This window comes from Thunnus thynnus, chromosome 3, assembly GCF_963924715.1.
Source record: "Thunnus thynnus chromosome 3, fThuThy2.1, whole genome shotgun sequence".
Taxonomy (NCBI): domain Eukaryota; kingdom Metazoa; phylum Chordata; class Actinopteri; order Scombriformes; family Scombridae; genus Thunnus; species Thunnus thynnus.
This window is the reverse complement of record NC_089519.1, coordinates 13,929,859-13,953,961: the sequence shown is the minus strand read 5'-3', so window position 1 is coordinate 13,953,961 and position 24,103 is coordinate 13,929,859. Positions and strand designations below refer to the sequence as shown.

General features: G+C 41.5%; 1 protein-coding gene across 1 annotated transcript in view; it reads left to right on the top strand.

The window, feature by feature from the left end:
- The window catches only part of neurl1aa (neuralized E3 ubiquitin protein ligase 1Aa), a 45,674-nt gene extending 22,452 nt beyond the window's left edge, over nucleotides 1-23,222 (top strand). Inside the window, exons 4-6 of the mRNA XM_067584385.1 lie at nucleotides 5,381-6,109; nucleotides 18,819-18,968; nucleotides 19,911-23,222. Of these exons, the coding sequence (XP_067440486.1) occupies nucleotides 5,381-6,109; nucleotides 18,819-18,968; nucleotides 19,911-20,152 (1,121 nt within the window). The 3' untranslated portion in view covers nucleotides 20,153-23,222. The remainder of the gene's footprint in view (nucleotides 1-5,380; nucleotides 6,110-18,818; nucleotides 18,969-19,910) is intronic.
- Nucleotides 23,223-24,103: the final 881 nt, after the last annotated feature.

Here is a 24,103-nt window from a genome sequence, read left to right as displayed (position 1 = left end):
GGTCTTGACAAGCTGCAGCATTTATTAAATGACACACTGTAGTCTGTACTGTAAGTTACAGTTACTGCCAGACTGACAACTTATTGCTAACCTTTTCCTCTGTTGCGCTCGCATTCACCATTATTTTTCTGATGCTCGCTCTCTCGCTTAACCACTCACTCGCTTAGGCTCTGCCCTATTCCTTAAAAGGAGTTACACTACCTGCAGTTTCCCAGACAATGACACAGACGTTGACTCGCGTTTCGAGACAGCACTGTTCAGAGGCTCCCAAACGCTATTGATTTGCGAATGAATGGATGTTTGGCGTTATTTTTGACATTTAAAAAAATATTTTTTGGCCTGGCAGGGGTTCTCGTTGGCCTGGGGGCCCTTTTATTGCACGCAGTTTCATGACCCATTGTTATTATATACACTGTATATTGTTTAGTGCAGCTTTAAGAGCTGAACCAGTTTTGTGTAAACATGCATGGTAGTGAAAGGGTGTATGTGCATGTGTCAGTCTTCTTCCAGTAATAAATAATAAGCCTTATATCAGCCTTTCTCCATGCTTGAGCACAGGAATAAAACAGGGGGGCTTTAATGTAAGTACCTTATGATGGAGGTTATTAACACTGAGGTCCTGGCATGCTGATTGGCAGAGAAGGGGTGGCACATGCTTAATTCTGCCGATGACCTAAGGGACAGAGCTTTTGTGACTTACCGGGCGTTTTGCCTGGCTCTTTGTTATGGCCATGTGTCGCCCTGGGAGCCTGCTGCTCTTTCCAAAAGCCCCGGGTTCAAAGCCGCCCAGCTCGATCAGGGACCGAGGATTGGGCCAACGCCAGGGACATCCCAAACACATCTAGCACAAAGACCCTTCTGACTCCATACTTCTCTTGCACCCCTCCCCCACTCCCCACCCCCCACCACCACCACCTCCCTCACTCTCTCAGTCGTTTTATATCTCTGTCTCTCACTTGCTTGGCCGGCCAGTCCACATTTCTTAATCCCCGGGTCGGTCACTGAACTTTACGCTGCCTCTTTCTCCCTCAAAGACCCTGTGTTTTCTCCCTCACTCAGTGCTATATCTGTTCATACCAAAATCTCCCTGGATATCCATCTCTACCGTCTTCCTTCTTAGCTGATCCCAGCTGAAGCGTTTCCTTTACATCTACTCTCCTCATGTCCTCTTGTATCCTCATTTCCTCTCCTCTCCCCTTCAAATCTCTCTGAGATCTCTGTTTTCATTTTCTCTTCCTAGTTCCAGCTCTCTCTTCACCTTTGCTGACATCAGATGAAACCCTCCGGAGACTATGGATAAAGATAAGCCCTGTGAGATAGATTGTGTGCGTGAGAGAGAGTAAATCTCCAGCCCCAGCCCCCACCCCTCTTCAACACTGGCTCAAACCCCTGGCACGTTCCGTCTGCTCAGGCTAGCAAAGCCACTAAGCCAGCCTCTCCCTCTATCCACCTCCCCATGCACAGCATTAGCTAACCTGCTTTGCGGCTATTCCCTAATCAAAAACATTTACAGCGTGAGCCAAAGCCTGTGGGCCAAAATAGACACGCTGCCATTCTCCCTCCATCACCCACCACCCTTGTCCATGTATTTGCGATGGATTAGCCCAACAGGTGCTTAATTATTCTAATCAAAAAACACTCTGAAAAAAAAGCCACGCCAAATGGGTTTCAATTTTGAAAATGTCCAATGAAAGAGCTGACCCATAACTCTCACGCTCCCCTGCATGAATTAATAAATGGTTCAGCCCAACAGGTGCTACATTTGGTTTTAAATTCAATCAAAAGTGAAGAATCAGGTGATGAATCGCCCCCTTCCTCAACCCCTCCAGGCTTACAGTGTCAGCAGCTGCATCTTCCATGGCCCCATTACAGTGTCTTCCTACAAGAGAGAGGAGCAAGTACACACACACGCACACACACCCTGTTTAATGCTGCTTTCAAAGTGCAAAATTCTGGCCTCGGCCAATGGAAGAGAGCATCTGTGAGTGGTGGATTTGAAAGGGACCAATAGGACAAAGGGATTGTATCAGCTAAAAACGCAGGTGCACCACGATTAGCGGGCAGCAGCTGGTGAGGTCACAAACGGACGCAGATATACACATGATGAGTGCACAAACACACCACAGGCTTTTTCAAATGCACAGTAAATGTTCTGCTGTCCTTTCAGCCCTCTCTCCATCCCCCAAGCTAACAACAAGCATGAGGAGCGCATACAGTACAGCAGCGCGACTTTCCTGCCTCGGTCTCACTACCCTTTGATGAGTAAAGCAAAGAGAAGAATACATGGCACACAAGCCAATATGGTCTTGAAATGACTACTCTTTGAAAAGGGAGATAGGAAGAGGAAGAGGGAGAGGATATAAAAAGGAACATAAACCTTTGGAGAAGCTTTTGAAAATAGCTGATAAAAAACTATATTTTTTAGAGGAATCAATTTACCATGTGTATGAGTTTGTGTTCACACATTCTGTGTTTGAGTTAGAGTCGGGGTGACACACACAGAGCGAGATGATTTGCGGCTCTTTGGAAAGCCTCCTCCGAATCCCTTCAACATAAATCCAGCATTGTCACAGGCAGCCATCCCTCCCTTCCTGGCTTTACCTCTCTGCTCTGTTCTCTCTCCATCCACTGTTATCCCCCGAGACATTTCATCATCCTCTCCGCAGCTCCAGTCTTCCTGCATGTCCTAGAGGCCTTGCAACAATGTCTGTCCCAACGTAATCCAATTTAGGATGGCGTGATGGGCAGCAGAGAAATGGCCGCAGAAATGGCAGAAGAATATTGATGTCATCCAAATCCCCCAATAATTTGGGAGTGAGTGGGCTGCCATTGCAATAGGTTTCTGGTTGAGCAGTTAGCATATCTACTACTCACTCTGTGGCCAAAACAGAGACCTTCCCTTATCATCAAACTTTGAGGCTTCAGTCACATTAATGTTTCTCTACTTCATTAAAGGTCTCCCTTCAGCAAATGGTTTTCTGCGTGAGGAAATGACAGAAAATCTAGAAATGGCAGATTGAGCTGTGCAATTACAGTTTAACAGCCATACGTTTGTCAGACTCTGTTCATTTACAGCCTGTCCTCTTAAGTTCTTACCAGGGTTTCTTGGAGGCTGCGAGTCCATCAGGGGGAATTGATAGCAGAGGAAATAGATGAAATCCGAGCTGGCATGCTAGTCGTCTTCAGCTAGCCTCAGGGACTCACAGTTAACTGCTACACACTTCTGAGCAGAGAGGTGTTTAATGGTTGATTAGCAGTCTCTGGGAGCTGCCCTGTGGACCAAAGGCACTGTCCTCTTTATTTTATGCCTCTCTGAAAAATCAATTACCGCAATTACAGGGCCTTCGTTCCATTAAACATTAATCACAAAGCTGGGTGCTCTGGGTTAGGAGCTAACATTAATTGACAGCTGACATGACTTTGAGGGAGCTGCGATACCATCTCAGCTTTACAGTGCACAAGGGCTCATCAGACAGCATTTCAGTGATGATGCATAAAATCCGACGCATCACTCACAGCGGATCAAACACTGAAGAGATCTCTGTTGTCTCCAGTTAAGCTTAACACTTAAGTGGTGTCAGCCACTGTCTTTGTAGATGACTAAAGAATAGTTCTGTACTCTTTGGTGAATTTTATTTCATAGACATAGTTTTAGACCATGACTGTGGAGCTGAAATTGAATTCTTTTTGGGTACTAATCAAAATATGTCTTAGCACCAAGTATCGAAAACCCTCAAACAGTTGTGAAGTGGTAAAAGCTTCTAGTACAGGACATATTTTTCAACACTCTAAATTCCCATTTCTCATTTTATTTTAATAATATCCTCAATGTTCCTCACCATCCAAAAGTAACCAAGAATCTGAAAGTGAACTGATATAGGCTGCTGATTGTATTATGAGGTCTCTACAAAGCATAATCTTTAACTTCTTAACACTGTTAGCACCTCTCAGAACAGAATTTTAAGCTCTGTACCTGGAAGAGTTCTTACACAAATCCAGTTTAGGAGACTTCTCTCCTGACATTTTAATGCACAAAACCTTGTAATTTTGACCAGCTGTCATTGCAGAAAATCAATATGACTTTCTTTACACTCTGGTTTTGGTTTTTGTACTGACAGAATACACATTTCAAACTGTTCCTGTTTCAGCCAGCAATATGTCAGCTTCTTTAGGGCGGTTATAAATCTATCTTCCTTTGGCGTGTGCCTCCATTTGTGGGAGGGCATCATAAGAGGCTTGGCTGGTCTGTTTTCACTGCCGCAGTTTACAGTTAGTGGCGAGCAGCCTGTCCCACAGCCCTGGTAATTGAGGCTAAGAGGTTTATCTGGAGTCAGGCTCTCAGGTCCTGGTCAGATAGAGGCGCCCGAAGCTGACCAAGACTGGAGAGACTCTCCAGAGACAGTCAGTGGCTGGTCGCAGTCTTTCATCCTCCATCTGCCCCTCCAGCCTCTTTTTTCCAGCAATTTCTCTCCTCCACTCTTCACTTTGACTGAGGAGGGTCTCTCAGTATCTTCATAACCTCCTCTGGGGGAAGGAGGGGAGGGTCATCATCTCTATCTGTCTCTTGCTTCCTCTGTCTTGCAGTCCTTTAAATACACATCACACACAAACACAGACACACCATTCTCACCCAAAGTCTGTGTAACAGGGGTTTCAGGGCACCAGGCTAATTTTACCTCCACCGCCAGGCCAGGAGGGGGAGGTGGGAGAGAGAGAGGGAAGGGGCACACATTTAGAGGTGTCATTTTGAGCAACCATGTCAGGGCATTGGATGAGACTGTAAGCAACCTTATCAGAGGTGGAGTAATGCATGTGTGTATTTGTGTGCATGTGACCACTACTCTTGCTATTAGAGACATATTGGCAGATATAAATGGCTCTCTGTAGAGTGATACTGTACTATGGATTGCAAGGAATGTAACCAACACACACATAGACATCCATGCTTGTAGTCAATTTAGTTTCTTTCAAAGTAATTTGTTCTTCGTTAATTGACAGTCTTTAAAAAAAAAAAGGATGATTAAGCTTTGCACAGATACTGGAGCAACCAACTACTTAATTTTTTTTTATCTTAAACCACTTTTTCTGACACTCTCATTTGCTACTGCGTCAAGTAATTAGAGCTTTACACTGCATACATGTTGTGCAACTGAAGTTAAATTGCTCTCTCTTTTTTATCATTATCTTGTTGTCAGACTAGCTGCAGATTCAGCCCTTCTTAGAACTGTTCGTTCACAATTGGGATTCAGCTGACTACAAACTTCATCGCCACAGTTCCTCGGGCAAATTGCTAATCAAAGCAAAACACAGTAAGACTGCTATTAACTGCTCTTCTCTCTCCGTCTCATTCCCACTTCCTTTTCTCTCCCTCCCTTTCCAGAGAGTGAGATTGTTCCTCCCGACTGCCTGCGTCCACGCTCTTTCACCACAGTGCGCTCCTCCTCCCTGCGGCGTGAAGCGGACGACTCCCGCCTGTCCGTCAGCCTGTGTGACCTCAACCTGCAGCAAGAGGACAGAGGCCCCAACCACAATCACTCCCATCGCCACACCCTCCACCTGGCCTCAGCCTCCTCCTCCTCCACTTGCCCCATCCCCCAGAACTCCCTCAACTCCCAGCAGTCCTCTCTCCTGCCGTCCGCCCTGGAGAGTGACCTCCACTTCCACCAGCTGCGCGGTGCCCACATTAAGACTCTAGACGAGCAGACGGTAGCGCGCTCAGAGCATGCACGTGAGGAGCGCACGCTGGTCTTTACCAACCGACCTCTACGCACTGGAGAGACTGTGTTCATCAAAGTTACAAAGTCCAGCCCTGCACGCTCGGGCTCCTTGTCCTACGGTGTGACGTCCTGTGACCCGGCGGTGCTGCGCCCCAGCGACCTGCCCTATAATCCTGAGGCTCTGGTGGACAGGAAGGAGTTTTGGGCCGTGTGTCGGGTGCCGACACCTCTCCAAAGTAGTGACATCCTGGGCTTCTTGGTCAACCAGGAAGGAGAGGTCATCCTCAGCCACAATGGCACCAATGTGGGCATGCAGGTGTGTGTGGACAACTCACGCCCACTCTGGATGTTCTTTGGTCTGCATGGGGCTGTGACTCAGCTGAGGATTCTGGGTAAGTAAGCACCATATGCCATCACATTAGATAATCAGAGGTAGACAAAATAATGTGAAAACCATATGAAAGAGGGGGTATTTGCACTTCCACACAGTTGGGGGTCTCACAAGAGACTAATTTTTAGAGAAATGAAGAAGAAATATCCTGACTTTAAGTTTGGAGTATGGGTGAAACTCCAAAAACACTGGATCCCACACTTCCCATAATGTAGCTGGAGAGTGTCTTTGGTAAATATCTGCACCCTTTAAAACTCAACCCTTGTTTGTTTCAGGCTTTCTTTTAAAATTGTCTCACACCCAAACCTGATGACATCATCAGCATTATTTTCTTAGACTTGTGGTCTTCCAGAGCCGCAGAAGATATTATACAACTGTTTTCACAGGCTGAGTAGCACTCCTCATGATGGGTAACCAACCTTAATGTTTAATATTTGCCTTTGCCTCCTTTAATCTGAAGTAACTCAGGCTGCATTCAGAGCACTGTGTCAGAAAAGCAACCTGCTCATTGATTTCCAAGTGACTGGATGAAAAAAAGGTGAATGTGGCTCAACTTTTGTAATCATCCAGCAAGGAAAACACCTTCATTCTACAGTTTACCTCGCATTCGTGAATAGAGGCGGAAGATGAAATTATCATCACCAAGAAAACTTTCCAGGGTTGTAAAATCCTATTTCCTATTTCAGTGTTGTGGTATCTGATTAGCCCTCAAACTAATCAATAATTCAAACTGGATTTCCTGGATCGTATTTATCTTCTCACTGGTACTTTTAGCAGGACGCCCACATCAGCACAGCCCCTTGTGAACTCAGTGCTATTGTCGTTCTAAATGCAACCCTCCAATCATGCAACACAGGCAGGTCAGATCAGGTTGAACAACACTGCAATACAGCACTTAGATACTGTATGAAAGTTGTATATTTCAGAGCAGATTTAGAAAAACGAAGACCAAAAAAAAAGAGAGAACTCAATCACTAAGTCAGGTGAAACAGTCAAAAAAATCATGGTAACCAATGCCAGACACAGATAACTAGGCAGACAAATAGGGATATGATGGACATAACAAGCAACTTAATGTGACCATATGTTCCAGTGCAGTCTTTGCAACGGTTGTTAAGTTGACTAAAACTCACACTTCATTAAGTGTGAACATTATCCTATCTACCACATGTAAGTGTTCTAAGTGGAGTAATGAGCAGTCTTTGTTCTTCGACCACATGCTTTATCTTGTGAAAAATCTCTCTTGAAAGAGTAATTTATGGTGGAAATAACCACCCTTTTAGCTCAGTGATGTGTCCAAGGTCAGGAACTTACAGATCAGGATATTGATCTTCATTTGGCTGGCACACCACTGGTGAGAACTCCGAGATCCATGCTTAATTCACTTACTCCCTGGGGGTGAAATCTATTTGCGCTAAGTGTTGAATGCTCTGACAGTACGCCAATTCAGCCACACCACGTCTCCCACTTTTGAAAATTACAGCCAAGGGTCATGACCAGCACCAAAAGGTCAAGAGTCAGGGGGGAGCACCTTGTTAAGTTGTTTATCACAATATGTACAACAGATGTCGTGAGGCAGGAAGCGTCCATATACAGTCATAGGGTTACCAAGAAAAGAAGAAGCTCTATCACAACCCGGGAAGATGAAAAACAGGAAGCAAGCGAGCAGAGGTGGAGAGAGGCTGCAGGAGGGAGGGCTGTGACCTGCACACAGCAGGGACGACATGATGTCTCAGCAGGGTGGACACTTTGCCTGCCAGTGGTGTGCAAGGACACCTGAAGTTTGTTTATCCTCTCTAAATGCTGATAATGACAAGGGAGTGTGAAAGGTGTGTGACAGTTTAGGCCCGGCACTTCATTTCATCCTGCCAAGCATATTGCCTTACTGCGAGGTGCAGGCAGCTGTGGGGGGTGGGAGGGGCGCACTCAAGAGTATGAAAAGTGGAAGACAGTTCTGTAACAGTTCATGAATGCCATTCTGGATGACATTTATTCCCACTTCTGCCAAAGAAAATCTGTGAAATCCTATTTAAACTACAGCACCAAACACATTTACACACATGCATATAAGACATTACTGTAATTATGATGTATCAGTTTTTATTGTATATATTCATCCAATTATAGCAGAGGGTTCACATTAAAAAAGTAGCACCTCTGTCAGGTGTATAATGCAGATTAGTGTATGCAGCAGTGGAGGTGGCTCACTGCTCTTAACGCAGCAGTTAAGAGGCCCAGCAGCCCAAACAACACCGGCCTTTCAAAGGTGTCGTAAGTCTTTGTCTGTGGAGGAAGAGGCATTTAAAAATATATCCTGCTTTTCTTCCAGTGACAGCAGCGGAAAAGGAAGGAGAGGTTAAAAGATGTTACAGGGGGGCAGCCTTCGCTTTAACAAGACATGCAAGAGAGAGAAATTGAATATAAGTCTTTAAGCTTTCTCTCATCAAAAACCTTAAAATATGTTATAATAATTGCCCTAAATAACCTCTGCATGTTTAACTATGGGCCCACTATGTTCACTGTGGGCTAATGTTGTCTTAATGTTAGCTTGACCCACTTAACATCATTTGACAGCAAAGTAACCATGACAGTCATGTCAATATAAATCACAGTGAGCTTCAATACAGCTCTGATGTGTTGAGAGGATCAATTCAGGAAATGCTGAAATAGCAGCAATTTAGTTGTCATGTACTTTGTTTCTCCCCTCCACCTTCAGTTCATTTTGGTAGATAATTGTGCTCATGTTTCCCATTGCACAAAAGCACAGTCTTGATGTTACAGTAAGCAGTGTTATCACCCAGAGAAATCACCTACTTTACCATTAAATTCAATTTTGTCTTGACAACTGTGCAAAGCAGACCACCTGGTTTCTCTATGTGCATTTCTAACAATAATTTACTGAAAACCAGAGAGCCCTGGCAGCACAACAAAACAGGAACAGCAGAACAATGAAACAAGTCCGAGGCACCTCTCCTTATCAGCTCAAATCTTGGAATTTCCACTCAGGTGTGAATCATCTTTACATTCCAGCTGCTTTGAATTAGGAAGCATCTCTTATCGCACTGTTGCAACACTTGATCTATTGCTTTGTGTTGACTGGAGACCAATTTAGCTTTCAGTCAGGCTGAGTTTGATGCCTTCTGCTCGGAGTGAGAGATGTTAACTTGAAAGCTTGGCTCCCCCAGTGGACTCCGGCTCTTCAGGACGGCAAGATAAAGCATCAGTCATCACAGAGGACTCTCACTTCAAACAAAGCATGAAGTAATGGACCTTTCTAATAGGACCAGGCATACTCAAACAGAAACATGGTAGCTCCAGTCAGCCAAGAGAGCTTGGACAGGGAAATGACACTGTAGATGAAATCAATACTGCATTAGTTGCAGTGGTAGTACTTACTCCCTGTTTTAAATCAAAGAAAGGTATTGCAAACAATCTACATTCATCTGTCTCAGTATCAGAACATACACCATATTTGGTCACAATTATTTAGAAACAGATTCTGAAGAAGACTAAAAGTTAATAGGGGATCTGTGAGGCCGTCATGCTTGTTGGAGGGAGTAAAAATGAAGAAGCTAATAGATTGTTACTAACATTTGTGCAAAAATGTATTTTCTTCTGAATGTGGAGCCAGACTGAGGAATGGCCATGTTGTTATCTGAATCAAAAGGGGCCGTCCTGTGTACAGTGTTCATTTTGTGACATCTTAGCATGTCAGGCTCAGCTCTACTATGTCTAGTATGTACTATAAACACATCAACTTTAATAAGTCTATGAAGTAACTACTTTGTCAGCCTCAGCTATGCTTTGGCTTAGCTTTGCTTTGAGCTGAATGCTAATTTATTATTGCTATATAGCATAAGCATGTTATCATGCAAGTTAAACATTTTATGTCAACATTCTAACTTTTAGCATGTAACATTAATTATGTTATCATGTTAAAATTCATACTGTTAGCATGGCAACATGCTATTTTTAAAGGAGAAGGCAGGCAATTTTCTATATTTTTCTTATTGTCAGCAAATCTCAAGTCCATGAGTTGATCCAACTTACAAGTTATATCGTATTCCTTTGTGCTGTAGGCCTCCGTTGTTGTCCAAAAGCTATTAAAAACACATCAATGAGCCACACCGTTGCACTGGATGATATGTTCCTTTGCAACAGAGGGTTTCGGTACGTAGTTTGTTTAGAAACGGTTCCAAAAACATATAAAAGCTATCCCATTTTTAGTCTCTGGAAAGTAGTTTTGTGTAAGAGCATGTGCAGGAACGCTGTTCTGTTTACAGAGCTTTGTTGTGCTACATTTAACAACCTTTTGACTTTATACTACATTGTACTTTTTTAAGGAATTTGCCAATCATATCTTTTACGCATGTTTATGCAACTAATATTAGCAGTAACCAGTGTTGGGAAGATCAGGTTACAGATTACTAAAATAAATAAATATGTAATGTCACTATTTTAAGTGCTTAATCAAAGTAATGTAACTAATTACATTTGATTATTTTTTGATTACTTACATGATCAGCTGGTCGCAGGCATGGCAGACTCAGGATGCTTAAGGCAATGCGGATTGATTTGATTGACAGACAAGAGGCAGTGCAAATTCATACAAGAGAACCAATCAAAAACAACGCTCAATATTTGAGTACATACTATCAAATGAATGGAGCCTGTCTAGCAATAGAGACAGCTCCTTGTAAGCCATCCTACCCTTTATGGTGTTGCACTCAAATTTGTCCCAACAGCTTTGCTGACCCACGTTGTCTGGAAATTAGCATGGCAAAAAGATGCAAAGCAACAGAATGAATGTTATACTCTACATATAAGCTTTTTAACAACAAGAATATATTCAGATGTAACCCCTTTGTAATCACCAACATTTTGATTAGTAACTAATTTAATTGCATATTTTTTCTCAGTAATTGTAATGGATTACAATTACATTTATTTTGTAATATAATTACATAACACAGTTACATGTAACATGTAGTTACTCCCCAACACCAGCAGTAACAAGCACAGTAACTTACTGGAGTCTTGTTGTTATAGTGAGGTTTCCAGTCAACCAGCAGGGATACCAGGAAGTTGCTGCATCCGGCAAAGAAAAAGTCCAACACATGTCAACAAGTCCCTGTCAACAAGTACTACAAATTAAACAACCACATAGGTCGTTTGTAGCTGCACTCCAGAATGAGCCATTGGAGCATTTTCAGTGTAATATGCTGCATGACAAAACAACAACTTGTCATTTTATGTTTTTGTACAGATAAAACAAACAAGAGATTAAGTGTTAATTAGTGAACTTTGGATGTGCTGGTATTAGGATTTTGTCACATTTGAACAGAGTCAGGATATCTGTTGTCAACTGTTACCAGCTAAGCTAACCAGCTGCTGGCTGCAGATACATATTTACCGTACAGACATGAAAGTAGTGTCAATCTTCTCATCTGAGTGTTTGACTGACAGATGGACTGACTGACCAGCTGCCCTCCCTTGAGACACACCAGTGGCAGGACTAAAACATATCCAGTATGTGGGTGGATTAGTCTGACATACATACAAACTGACAGAATCTATGTTTTTTTTAAGATCTTCATGCCAAAACCTATCACCTACAGTTTCAGCTGCCGGTATACACCAACTTACAGACTGCATGTCACCACAGTATTTTTCTGTATTGTCCAAATATCTCTTATTAATGTGATTATATCAAACAAAGCTCTAAACAGAACAGCTGAGAGTTGAACTTTGAGAGAGAGATATTGAGGAGACCTTGTGCCTTGTGGCGTGGAAATAGGACACCCATCCAGTGACCCACTTCGCATGTATTATAGATTCCATTAAAATGTCAGCGCGCTCATGCTCAAGTGAGGCGTCTTACCACCCACATCCTCATACACTGCAGCTGCCATGCTCCTCTCTCCTCCTCTTCTCATCTTCTGTCATGTCAGCCAGTCTCTTCTCTCCTTTTCAATTTTTGTTGTTGTCCTCATTATTTTGGTAATTTTTGCACTCCTTATCTTGTTCTCTGTATCCCTTCAATTATCACACATGTTCACGCTCACTGTGGTGTCTGACACACAAACATACAGTATATACTGACATTCACACACATACACACACCACAGTCATCTGTAATAAAGTATAAAGGGCAGCATACAATCACATGATCGTATCATTGTGTGCTATTCTAACAATTGCCTATTCTTTCTTATGTGCATGCTCCACTTAACTTTCTCTCAGTCTATGTGTCCACAGAATTGTAACTGATTATTTTGTTACATATTGATTAAAACAGTGGGCTTGTACCGATATTTAATTTCTTTTATAGTGCAGGAAAACAGTGGCTGTCCTTACAGAAGAGACTACTGAACTGTCAGTTGTTGAATTTGTCAATGATGTTCTTTCATTTGTTACTGCAGTAGTTTTTGAGCAGATGCTGCAAGCTGAGCACTTGTTTCTTTTATTAGAAAACCTAGAATATACTGGAAAGGACCTTTGGTCATAAGCTCCCACAATTTATCCACAATGGATGAACACTGCATACATGCATACTGCACACATATATATGTGTGTTTATACACATGTACAAACGCACACACTACACATGATAAAGAGACAAATCACTCAGGGATGTATGACTGTGTCCTCCCTCCAAACAGCTCTTTTTTTCTCTCTGATAATATCTCCACCACAGACAAAGAGACTATTAACATTTATGCAGCAGGGTAAGCCTTGACCTTAAACTACTACCCTCTGAGCTGCTTTCCTTTCATCTGATCTAAACTCATACAAAAAACATAGCTTGAGTGCACATCTTGTCTTGATGGTGCCTCAGTTTGCCTCTGCAATTAAATTAACGGCCACCCATTTGGAAACAGTCTGTTTGAGGATAGCTTTTCACCGAGAAAATGTTAACATAAACTATTTGCAAGGGTCCTTTCCCTCTCTTCTTCTTTCTTCTTCTTTCTTCTTTTCTACTCCCTTCTATTGCTCTTTCTCCTGTAAACACGTCTGAAGAGTTTTTATTTGAACCCCCTCCCTCCTCTCAGGTTGGATTCTAAAATGTGACCAAAAGCTGTGACTCTCACAAGAAGGCTGTCAAGGGTGATCCTTACACACACAAACACATGCTGGCACACTCGCACTTAAGCCCCCAACTCTCGTCCTGCACCCTTCACCCCCAACCCCACCCACCTCCCTCATCACATACTCCGCATACCTCCCATGCTTTAAAGGAAGAGGCTCGCTCCATAGATGTACTCATATGTGCTAAAGACGGATTGATGGATGGTTGGATGATTAGATGGATGGAAGAGGATAGCAGTAGAGAGAGATGTGGACACAGAGCAGCAGCCTGCCTCTCACAGCTGTTCACACAGGTCGCTTTAATCTAGTAGTGAACAGGCGGGATCAGGGATGGGCACCACAGATCCTGCCTCAGCTGCCCTTGATGGGAGGTGCCCGCCTGCCAGGGGGATTAACAGGGGGAGATGGGCAGAGGGAGGGAGGGAGGGACACAGAGAGAAAGAGGATTCCGTCCCACAGGGGAACCACTCGTGCTACAAGGCCTGAGGGTGAGTAATCCGATAAAAGGTGAAACATGATGAGTGCAGCAGCACCTTGTAGGGTTGGCACAGTAGTTTACTGATCAACACTCACCTCACAGCATTATGGTTTTGTTGTCAGCCTATCTAACCCTCCAGGTCAGTCATATTTATTAGGATGAGAAAAAAGGAGTCAAACAGTCAAAGTGTCCATTGTAAACATCCACCACAGTTTACAGCCAGGCTTCCTGGTTTATCTCTGACCTGCCTTACTTGCCATAATTGCGCCCATTCATGGTTTTCCTAAGTAATAACAGATTATTTGCGACATTATAGGTGCACTCACTTCTGGTTTTACCTCCAAATAAAGTAGTAGGCAGGAGTTACTTTTGTGAATACAATGTTATCAAATCCGATATGAAAGTAAAACACAAGTTTTAACACTCAAGTTTTCCTTTAAGCTATAAACATGATACTAAGACAATGGGCCCTATTTTAACCGCGCAAGTGCAACGACAAGCTCAAGGTGGTAGGTGTTAGGCACACGGACAGTCTGGGCGTTTCTATGTGCTGCTGCTATTTTGGTTCATGTCTGTGCAGCAGTGCAACGTGCAAAAGGGCTGGGTGAAGGTGAATATAGATCAGCGGGTGTGGTGATTATTAAATACTCTCTCAGTCAGTCACATCACTGCTCTCATAGCTCTGGAACAGCTGTGCCAATCACAGTTACACGTGATAAGGACGGCTCAGCAAACAGAGAGCTTTTCTTCAGGAAATGTCTGGATGGTTCAGAGCGTCACAACATGAACACACATCACCACAAATCTGCACCCAAAGACAGATGGAGTAGTTTTTCCATAAGTTAGTTACTATAATAGAAGTTTAAAAAAATAAAGAAATTGATTTGGTGAAACAGTTTATATCATTATATCAGTCTGATGCTATTTCAGCAATAATTCTAATATATCTCACTTTGTACATGGTCACATAGTTTAGTAATTAAAGTTACACAACAGCATTTGCGCCGCAATATGTTTCAAGGATAAGACATGAGACGCTACTCTTGTTAAAAAAAAGAGTTGGAAAAAAGAGGCTGATGAGCTACTAACATGACGTCTCTTCATAAAAAAACAGAATATCAAGTTATAAGCAACCAGTCTGATGTGTTTAGAGGTGTGTATGGTTATACTGCAGCAGCCTGGTGTCATCAGGTGATTTAATGAATGTAAACACAGTGAACAGCTGTGCGTAACGGCACTGCGCTCTGGCGCAGCTCTTCTCAGAGGCTGCAGATTTATCAACATATCAACATGCCTTCAGATCCTGCAGGGATTTAATGAACTGAGTTTCTTCATACAGCTTTCATACAGTTTAAAGCAGCTATGGACAGCAGATACAGTAAGAATCACCCACATTCATTTATAGATCAATGCAGACTGATTTACTGACTTTCCTGCTTTAACAACATTAAACGTTATTTTCTGTGCTGATTTTGGTTGGAGAGTGTTTAATTGAAATAAATTATTCATATTTAAAGCATTAATCCGTTGTTGCAACACGTCTACAGCAAGTATTTAGTATGATCGTGTTGATAAAATCACCAAAGCATCAATGGATTGACGTTGCACCACAAGACTAGACGTGGTTCTGAGATGTCTGAGATGTTTTTAGCGCTATGTCCAGGACCAAACTTCAACCAAAATACAACAACTGTCTTTGCACTGCTTCATTTGAATGAACCTCCCACCTGTCTGCACCTCTCCCCCCACCTGTGCACTGTATGGTCTGCGCTGGTCACCAAAATACCAAACAGACGCACAAAGTGAGTTTCAAGGTCAGGAAAAACACCAAACAGTTGGAGCATTGCTTGCTCTGGTCATTGCACATCCACGAAAATACGGCCCATTGTTTTGTCTCGCCAGGTTGCCAGGAGGGTTTAAAATTTTCCAAGACAGGCGAGTTGATGACAATAAATTGTGTTTTTCTTTGATGAAGTAGCAATCTGTCAGTGGTGTTTCCCTGTCTTATGCCCAGTGTATGCTTGCACTTGTGGCTGTTGTCTCGTATCTATACATAGACAGGGTATATCTCAGTGGGTAGAGCATCTCACACTCACTGCCTGGATAAGGAGTGTCATTCTGTCTGGGGCCTCCCTTTCTAAAAATGTATTCACTCACAGTGCTCCAAATGACCCCTTACATCATTTTAAGCACTGTACATACAGTACAAATCACACACACATATACACATCGAGGTACCAAGGGGCTTGGCGGCACCAGGTCAACCCCCGGTATGCAAACAAAAGAGATTCTTTGACGACCCCCCGTGACCCTCACCCACCCCAACATGCCATTTCAAACAGATCCTGATATAGAGTCATGAGCAGCAGTGACATGATTACACACCAGCAGTGACAAACACACTAGTGCAGTTTATGACCTCCCAGTTATGGGACCGTTTCTCTAAATTCTAATGAGCCATTATTGTCTGGGCCCTACACTGAAACATGCCTCTGTCTGTTGCCTTGGGCATCAGTTGGATTGATCAGACTGCTGGTACAGATGGCAACTGATGCAGGCTGGCAGACTGCTGGGACATTCGTTAGTGTGGGGCTGTCATCATGATGTTACTGGTCAGTGTTGACAGTGACTCTGCCACACCAGATGACTCTGGTTTCACATTTTTTCCTGTCAGCTGTCCAGGAGAACAGACACACCATGAAATGTCCTCAGTTAGAGTCATCACAGTGGAGTGATGGTTTTAAAAAACACACCCTGAAATAGGATGGTTAAATATCTAATGTGCACACAGCAGCTGATTTCTGATGCAGTTGTTAGTGTGCTATTTCTTGACAGCAAGCTACAGGGAAGGTAATTAAAGTAATCTGCATTTGCGTTGAGAAGCAGCAAAGCATTTGATGGGAATTCTATGTGGATGATTACATGCTTGCTCTGCAAGACAGCTAATTTGCATCTTAATTTATTGAGTATTTTTATGTCTCTCCAATACCTATTATGGTAAACTATTAAAGTTATTTTAAATTACAGATACCATAAGATTAGTGTGACATCGCCTGTGGGAAACACTTGCTTGTATTTTTTATATATTTATGAAACACCAAGTATTGCATATCCCTGCTGATACTGCCTTTTTTGGGTAGTTTTGGGCAGTTTACGGCCACTTGGGGGGAATGGAACAAGCTGATAACATATTTGATGTTAGCTCCCTGTAAAGCTGCTATGACTAATATGTTAGTAAATTTCTTTCACATCCAACAGAAACTGAGCAACTTTAGCATTCATTTGTTTCTGGTCATCTGACAAATTTAGGTCCAATATTCACTTTTCTTTTAGCTCCATTTTGGTTTCCACCAACTGCTCAACTTTTCTTCACAAGCTAGTCGCTGACTTTTTCTCTCTGCTGTTTTGGTGCACAGCAGGTAACATACAATAGGTTTACCAGAGCTTTTTTTTTTTTTTTTTTTTTACTGAAAACAGCTACCTGTTGCGTCTGGAAATTAATCTGATGAAAGCTGATTTTTTTTACAGCAAAAACAATGCACTTAAAGAGGCTAAAAGGCTCTGTAGAACTGCAGTTATTGCTCTGTGAGTTTGTCACTAAAAGCAACCACATTTCACATAGTCATTTGATCAAATGTTCAGGGCAGTTTCTCGACATCTCTCCATCATAAAACTTTGTTTATACTTTATTCTATAATATTTTTATCTTTTACTGTTTATTCCAACCTCATCTGTCAATCAATATGTTCACATGCACACTAGTTCTTGTTATGTCTTATCATGGTTTCATGTTCAAGATATGATATGGAACTTAACCTGACTATTATAGTAATAGATATGATATGATATAGATGATATACAGCTGAATACAGTGGGTCTGCATCAAAAAAATATAACTTGCTTGGCTTCCGTTAATTTTGTAGAATGTCCTATAGTATTGTATATAATATCCATTTTGACAGACACTAAGTTAATCTAAGCAGTAACCAGATATTGAAATTTTCAACAATCTGCAGCTCTGTAGCAGTTTGGTTCAACTGTAAAACGTCACTGGAACAGACACAAAACAGCTGCTCTGCTTGCATTGTCCACAACTGGAGCTGTCATAAAACTGAAAGTGATGTTTTCATATATTTTGTGACTCAGTGGGTCACTTGCTCTCAACACTGTCAGAGTTCTATCGGAGCATAGTTGGCTCATTTAAAGCCTATACCTATTAATCAAAATTCTTGGGTTTCAGCTCAGGGCGTCCTTATATTCATTCTAATCTCAGGGTGTAATTCTTTATCATTTTTGTTAGACCTACTGACTAACTGGTTACTGACTGGAGTTACCTGCACACATATTATTCATATCCTGGTTATGAGTCTTAGTAAAAAAGGATTGAGAAAATAAGTTTGCAGGGCCTTTAAGGTCTCATGTTCAACTTGTGTGATATTAATGACTTTGAGTCCAGTTTGTCGTGACAATCACACGGGAGCCTCTAAAAGCCTGACCCCTCTTTCTAGGCATTATTGGCATTCCAACATGTGTTCCCTAAACCTGTCCTTGGAATTCCTATTTGTTTCCCCGGCCATCATGTAAAGACAAGACGTGAAAAGAATGGAGGACACCTACTCTCTTTTCAAATACTCTTTTCTAAAAGAGTAGAGAGAGAAGAGCTCTCCTCTTCAGTGATGAATATGTGCACGCTTCCAAAATGACTGTACTATCACAAATTGGAGTGCTCTCTCTGCGCTCTCATGACTATAAATGTAACGCCTGGAAAGTGAAAAAGGAATTGAGGAAATCTACTCTAGTTCATTGTCTGCACTGCTGCAGGCCAAAGAAGAAACATAAGATAAAAGAAAAGGTGAAAAAAAGAACATTCCTCCATGAGAAGACCTATTTGCTGTAATGTCTGGTGCTCTTTTATCTCTGATGCTGTGCTCTAACCATTAAAAGTCATTTTTAAGAGAATGGATTGGATTTTTAATTCATATTTGGTCCACAGTATTCTAGACCAAGGCAGCTTCCTCGTCTTTGCTATTTAATTTAAACTTCTTACTTTTTACACCAGAACATTTATTGTATCTGGCTACCGAAGTAATTCTAGTTCTGACATAAATATCTAATCCCCATCCTTTTTATCTGCTCTGACTAGGCTCCACTCATCTTGGGGATCCACGGGCCACGTCAAACCCCAGTTCGCCCTCCTCCTCGCCACACACCCCCAGTGCCCTGGGCAGCGGCAGCTCTGATCCGGTCCTGAACGGAGGCCTGTGCTCCGCCGCTTACTGCAGCTCAGCAGGGGGTAGGTATACCCAGATAGGGAGCTACCACTACGGAAGCAGAGAATCAATCACCCCACAGGGGATTGAGTGGAAGCCATTATGGGATAGTGAGCAGATGTCATCCTGCAGTAGTTAGAAACAATGGCCAGCACTTCATGGTCTCACCGCTGCTGCATGTGTAGCTGGATGTAGGAAAATGTTTGGCACATGTTATGTCACATAGCGCTGTTATGTAACTGGGCCTGTTGCAACAAGGCGTCTTTTGAGAATTTGCAAAACATAAATCTGATACAAACTTCCTGACTGAAATGCCTTTTCCTTTCAGCTCGATGTCATTTTCATATTAGCCAATTTCTTGCTGGGAGGAGGGTATTTTGTACCTTTTAAATGTACTGACATTGTCCGAGAAATGTAATGAAATTTACTGAAAATGATATTTGTGGAACCAGTTACTCGCAAATGACTATCCTTTGTGCCAACATTATTTTCAATTGATATATTAGCTGACCGCAATGTTAGCTAGCAGCAGTTAACTCTTTGAAAAGCACAGAAATATGTTGATTTAACTTTTGTTATTTGTGTAAGTTAATTTACAACAACCTGCATAGCTGCATCAATCACATCCATGCTTCTTGCCACTTAAGTTGGTATTTTTCTGTCGAATGTAGTTAGGTGGCTAGCTCACCATGTAGAAAGCTTACAGAACTCAGATTGGTCAATTGTTTCCTCAGCCGAAGAAATAGCATCAACAAGCACAACATAGTATCTCTACTCCTGGTTAGAGAGTAATTTATTGAAAAATATATCTTACAGTAGCTGAGATAAAGACCATTTTTCTCTACCATTTCATTTCAAGTGCATCTACCTGTGATATCAAGTTTTTGCTACTTTACTTTTCCCATTTTTCCTTATTTAACATATATATATATATATTTTTTTTTTTTTTTTTAATTTTACAACAGGAACAACCCCGAATTCACCAGTCAGCCTCCCTAAGTCACCTACGTTCCCATCAGGCAGTGGGCCTTGGTCTGACGAGTGCTCCATCTGTTACGAGAACATGGTGGACACAGTCATCTACGCCTGTGGACACATGTGTCTCTGCTACACCTGTGGCCTCAAACTCAAGAAAATGTCCAACGCCTGCTGTCCCATCTGCAGAAGGCAGATCAAAGACATCATCAAGACCTACCGGAGCACGTAAGGGGACCACAGCAAACAGGCGGCCTCCCTATGAACAGCAAAATCCCAGAGTCAAATCCCAAAGTCAGGGAAAGAGATGTCTAAATTCAAGGAATATTCCTCTGGTACTTTGATTTGGTATTTTCGTAGAATTATTGTCGGTTGACCTTTTCCGAAGCTGGTACCGCTTCATTGGGATGGTCTCTTTCACTTTAGAGTTGCTGTCAGAGCCAACCTGCGGAGGCAGCACTTGAAGTGACAATGAGAACTTAATTCTTGCCAGAGGTGTTTGCTCTTTCCTGGGATCTTGGAAGACTTTGAAGGAGAGGGAAAAACTGAACCAATTCGAAAATGATTTCATTTGTTGAGCCATGTTGTACAGTCACCCATTTGCACCGAAGCAAATGAGTCACTTTGGGGCTGAATGTCTCAGTAATAACTTTTTTAGAGGATGACTGAAGCTCTGAAAAATGACGTGTATTTCTGACTTAACCAGTCAAAAAAGCACACCCACAACAGGTAAATATCTCAGTATGTCACAACTTGTGTCTGTGTGTTACTGAGCTGCACTGCGTTGGAAACGAGAAGTCAGCCTGGCGTCGCAAAGATGAAGTGATGGATCTCTGTTATCGTCGTGGTGATTATCAGTGAGTGATGTATTTAGAGATGCAAGTCGGTGAGTATATTAAGTAGGATTGTAACACCTCTTGTACTCGTATAATCTAATGTACCTTTATGGTAGTTCTATTGCAAATGTTGGTGGTAGCTATATTGTTGTGCTAGCTAGCTGCTTGCTCTGCAATGTGGTATGTTGCACTGAAATCTGCATCATCCTCTCAGAAATGCCCCATTACTGACAGAGAGGATGAAGACATTCATTGGTTAAAACAATCAAACCTGCATCCAGCAGACTCAGCAGCTCAGAATTCTCGAAAGGAAACAGGAAGTGTTAAAAAAAAAACAACAGTTATTTGGATTCTCCTCAGGGCCAGCCAGCAATGTTTTTTTTAAGAAGATGTGAACTATTTTCCCAAACTCTACCTATAACCATGCCTAATACACTGTGAGTGCTCATGACGAATTGACAGGTCCTCAAAAATAGCTCCCATAACAACATATAAAGTCAAAGGATTGTTGCCATGGTATCAGAAGCCACCACAGATACAACACAGCCTCCTGCCTTAACCCACAGAAGGTTCATTTGTTACATGCCAATGTATCATATTCTGAGCTTTCTGCCGCTCTCCAAAAAAAAACAAAAAAAACCCTGGCAAATTACCAAATAATGCTGTTGTGTGACACAAATCGTCACAAAATGTTCACTCAGAGGAGAAAAAGCACACAAAATTCAAAATTATTTTTGTAAATCTATGACATTTCTGATATTTAACTATTAAAATGTTTCATAACCTTTGTGACGAGCTTTTCACCAGCAGCAAAGATCCTTTACAGAAATCAGTTCAGGGGCAGGGGTATAAAAAGCTCGTATTTTGAATATCTATATGATTCCTATTTCATTACAATATGCCCTGATATCCCCCCAAATTTCACCTACGATTACAATGACTCAACAATAGCTTATTACAAGAGATACATAAGTTGAGAGGCGGTTTTTTAAATGACATTGTTCTTCATTTTGTAGATAATCAACAAACTGGGCTCAAACCTATGCTGCTGCTATGGTATTTGCCAGCTGTCCTTTACCGGCAAATGCTGACAGTGATGTTTCACACATCCATCCTCCCACATTACAGTTTGATTACGCTACTGCTTGAAGTGTTAACTCACATTGAATGTTAATTTATGTATTTAGAGAGATTAATGATTTTTATCAGTGTGCTTGAATTGAAAAAGAAAACAAAGAAAAAAAGTTTTGTCTGTTTTTTTTGTTTGTTTTTTTAAGTTTGTTTGGATTGATGATTATGATTCTAATATTTGCTTTCTTGTTTATCCAAAACCATGATAATCTAAATTTATTCTTGTTTTCTAATAGACAACTTAAGTCAGAATATAGAGGTTTTCTTGTACCTTGCAGCAATAAGAGATATTGCAGTACACAATCAAAACCTGATTGCTTTGGGGTGCAAGATATAAACTCTTGGTTTTATTACAATCCCTGAATTTCAGGCGTTCTTTTTGTGTAATTTATCTTCTTGTGTGTAAGCCTATGTTAGGGAGCCCTACTACCCACTTCTGTATTTATAGCGCTTATCATTATAGTCTGAAAGCCATCACTGTATGTGTATGGTGATGATAAATGTCACTTTATAAAGCTACTGATTGTAATCTTGTAAATGTTTAGGCCAGCGTTGCTCTCTGAGATTCAACCATGGCATGTTTTATTTTGTGCAGACACTCAGACCAAATCTCAAAATCTTTTTTTTTCTTTTTTAAAATAGATTGTAAAAATGTAATTCCCTTGGTGCAAAACCTTGTATTCAGGTGTTTTTTTGTTTTTTTTAACATTTACATTCATCAATTTTTGGACCACACCAAACATACTAAATCACCGTTCATACTAAGCTAAATAATTGGCTGAAGATTTTCATCTGTTAATTTTATATGCTCCTTTGAACGGACACCATGCCATTTCAATTTTTTGTCTTTTTATTTTTGCATCCAGGATACTCCACAGGCTCCTTGAATGTTATTGATCCTGTAATGTGCTATTTATTTGTCCATCACTGATGTGTGGACTTATTCCTCTGATTCTGCTTTTCTTGTGTGTTTGCTTTCTTCTACATTGCCACTATACCGATATGACTCCTCTGTGTCTGGCCAATCACACAGCAGCACACGTAGAGATTCTTTCTGTAGATCTTACTACTTTTTGTCATGCATGAGTTATCTGTTCACCCTGCGTGAACATCGGGACCAACAGTAGATGAGCATCGGAGTGGAACGCTGTTAGTGTTCATGTAGACTGGAAACAGTGTGTAATGCTAGAAATACTATATAGCGCTCTGTTTGGCTGTTGTGACACAGCAGCTGAAGTACTTTGCAAACCTGTATTTTCTTTCTTTTTGATTTGAAATTATGTGAGCTGTTCAGTGTGAGTCGGATGACTGTGGTTAATAAACTTTCCAGATGTGTTTGAGCAAACATTTCTGTCTCATATTTGAAATAAGAGAAAGGAAAGAGAATATAATACTAAACCACATTTGTAGGTTGTGTACCTTAAAGCTGCATTACTCTTTTTGGCCACTTGGAGGCAGCAAAACAAGCTGTAAACAAAACGGTCATAAAGTTGTTATAGCTGTTATACTTTTTATGTGCAAACCATTAATTTCTCTAATTAAACCTCCAACAGACACAGAGCAACACTGACATTCATTCAAGTCATGTTTCTGGCCACTTGATGAATTTAAGTCCAATATTCACTCTCCGTTTAGCTCTGTTTGGTCTCCTCCAACTCCCTCTTTAGCTTAAATGCTTCAGAATGTTCACTTACTTTGCGAAGGTAGTGTACAGTTTATCAGATTTTTTTTGCAGACAGGAAAACCCACAAAATGAGCTAAAAGAGGCTAAAAGCCCTGTAGCGCTAAGGGGAACTCCAGAGTTAGATGACAGTTACATCACATTACACATCATCATTTCATCCATTAATAACATAAAAATATTGATTAATGCAGCTTTAACTGAAGGTTGTCCATTTATTTTTAAGTCCTAACATCAACCAATAAGGTTTGTGCAATGATTCACTGCAAATTGCCTGTCACTGAAGTGGTCATTAAGTGCAATTGTAGCTAACAAGGTCCAGCTGGAACTAATCAAGTTATCTTTAAAACCATCAATTTAAAGATCAGGTCACTGCAAAAAAAGAATGAAAAAAAATACTGATGGGCTTCTGGTGTTGTTGCACACATGACACTGTGGCGACTGTTGCAAAACTGCTACCAATTTACATTCCTTTACGTTCCATACTCTTTCGTCAGTGCTGGTGTAATACTGGACTTCTCAAATAAAGTGTTTG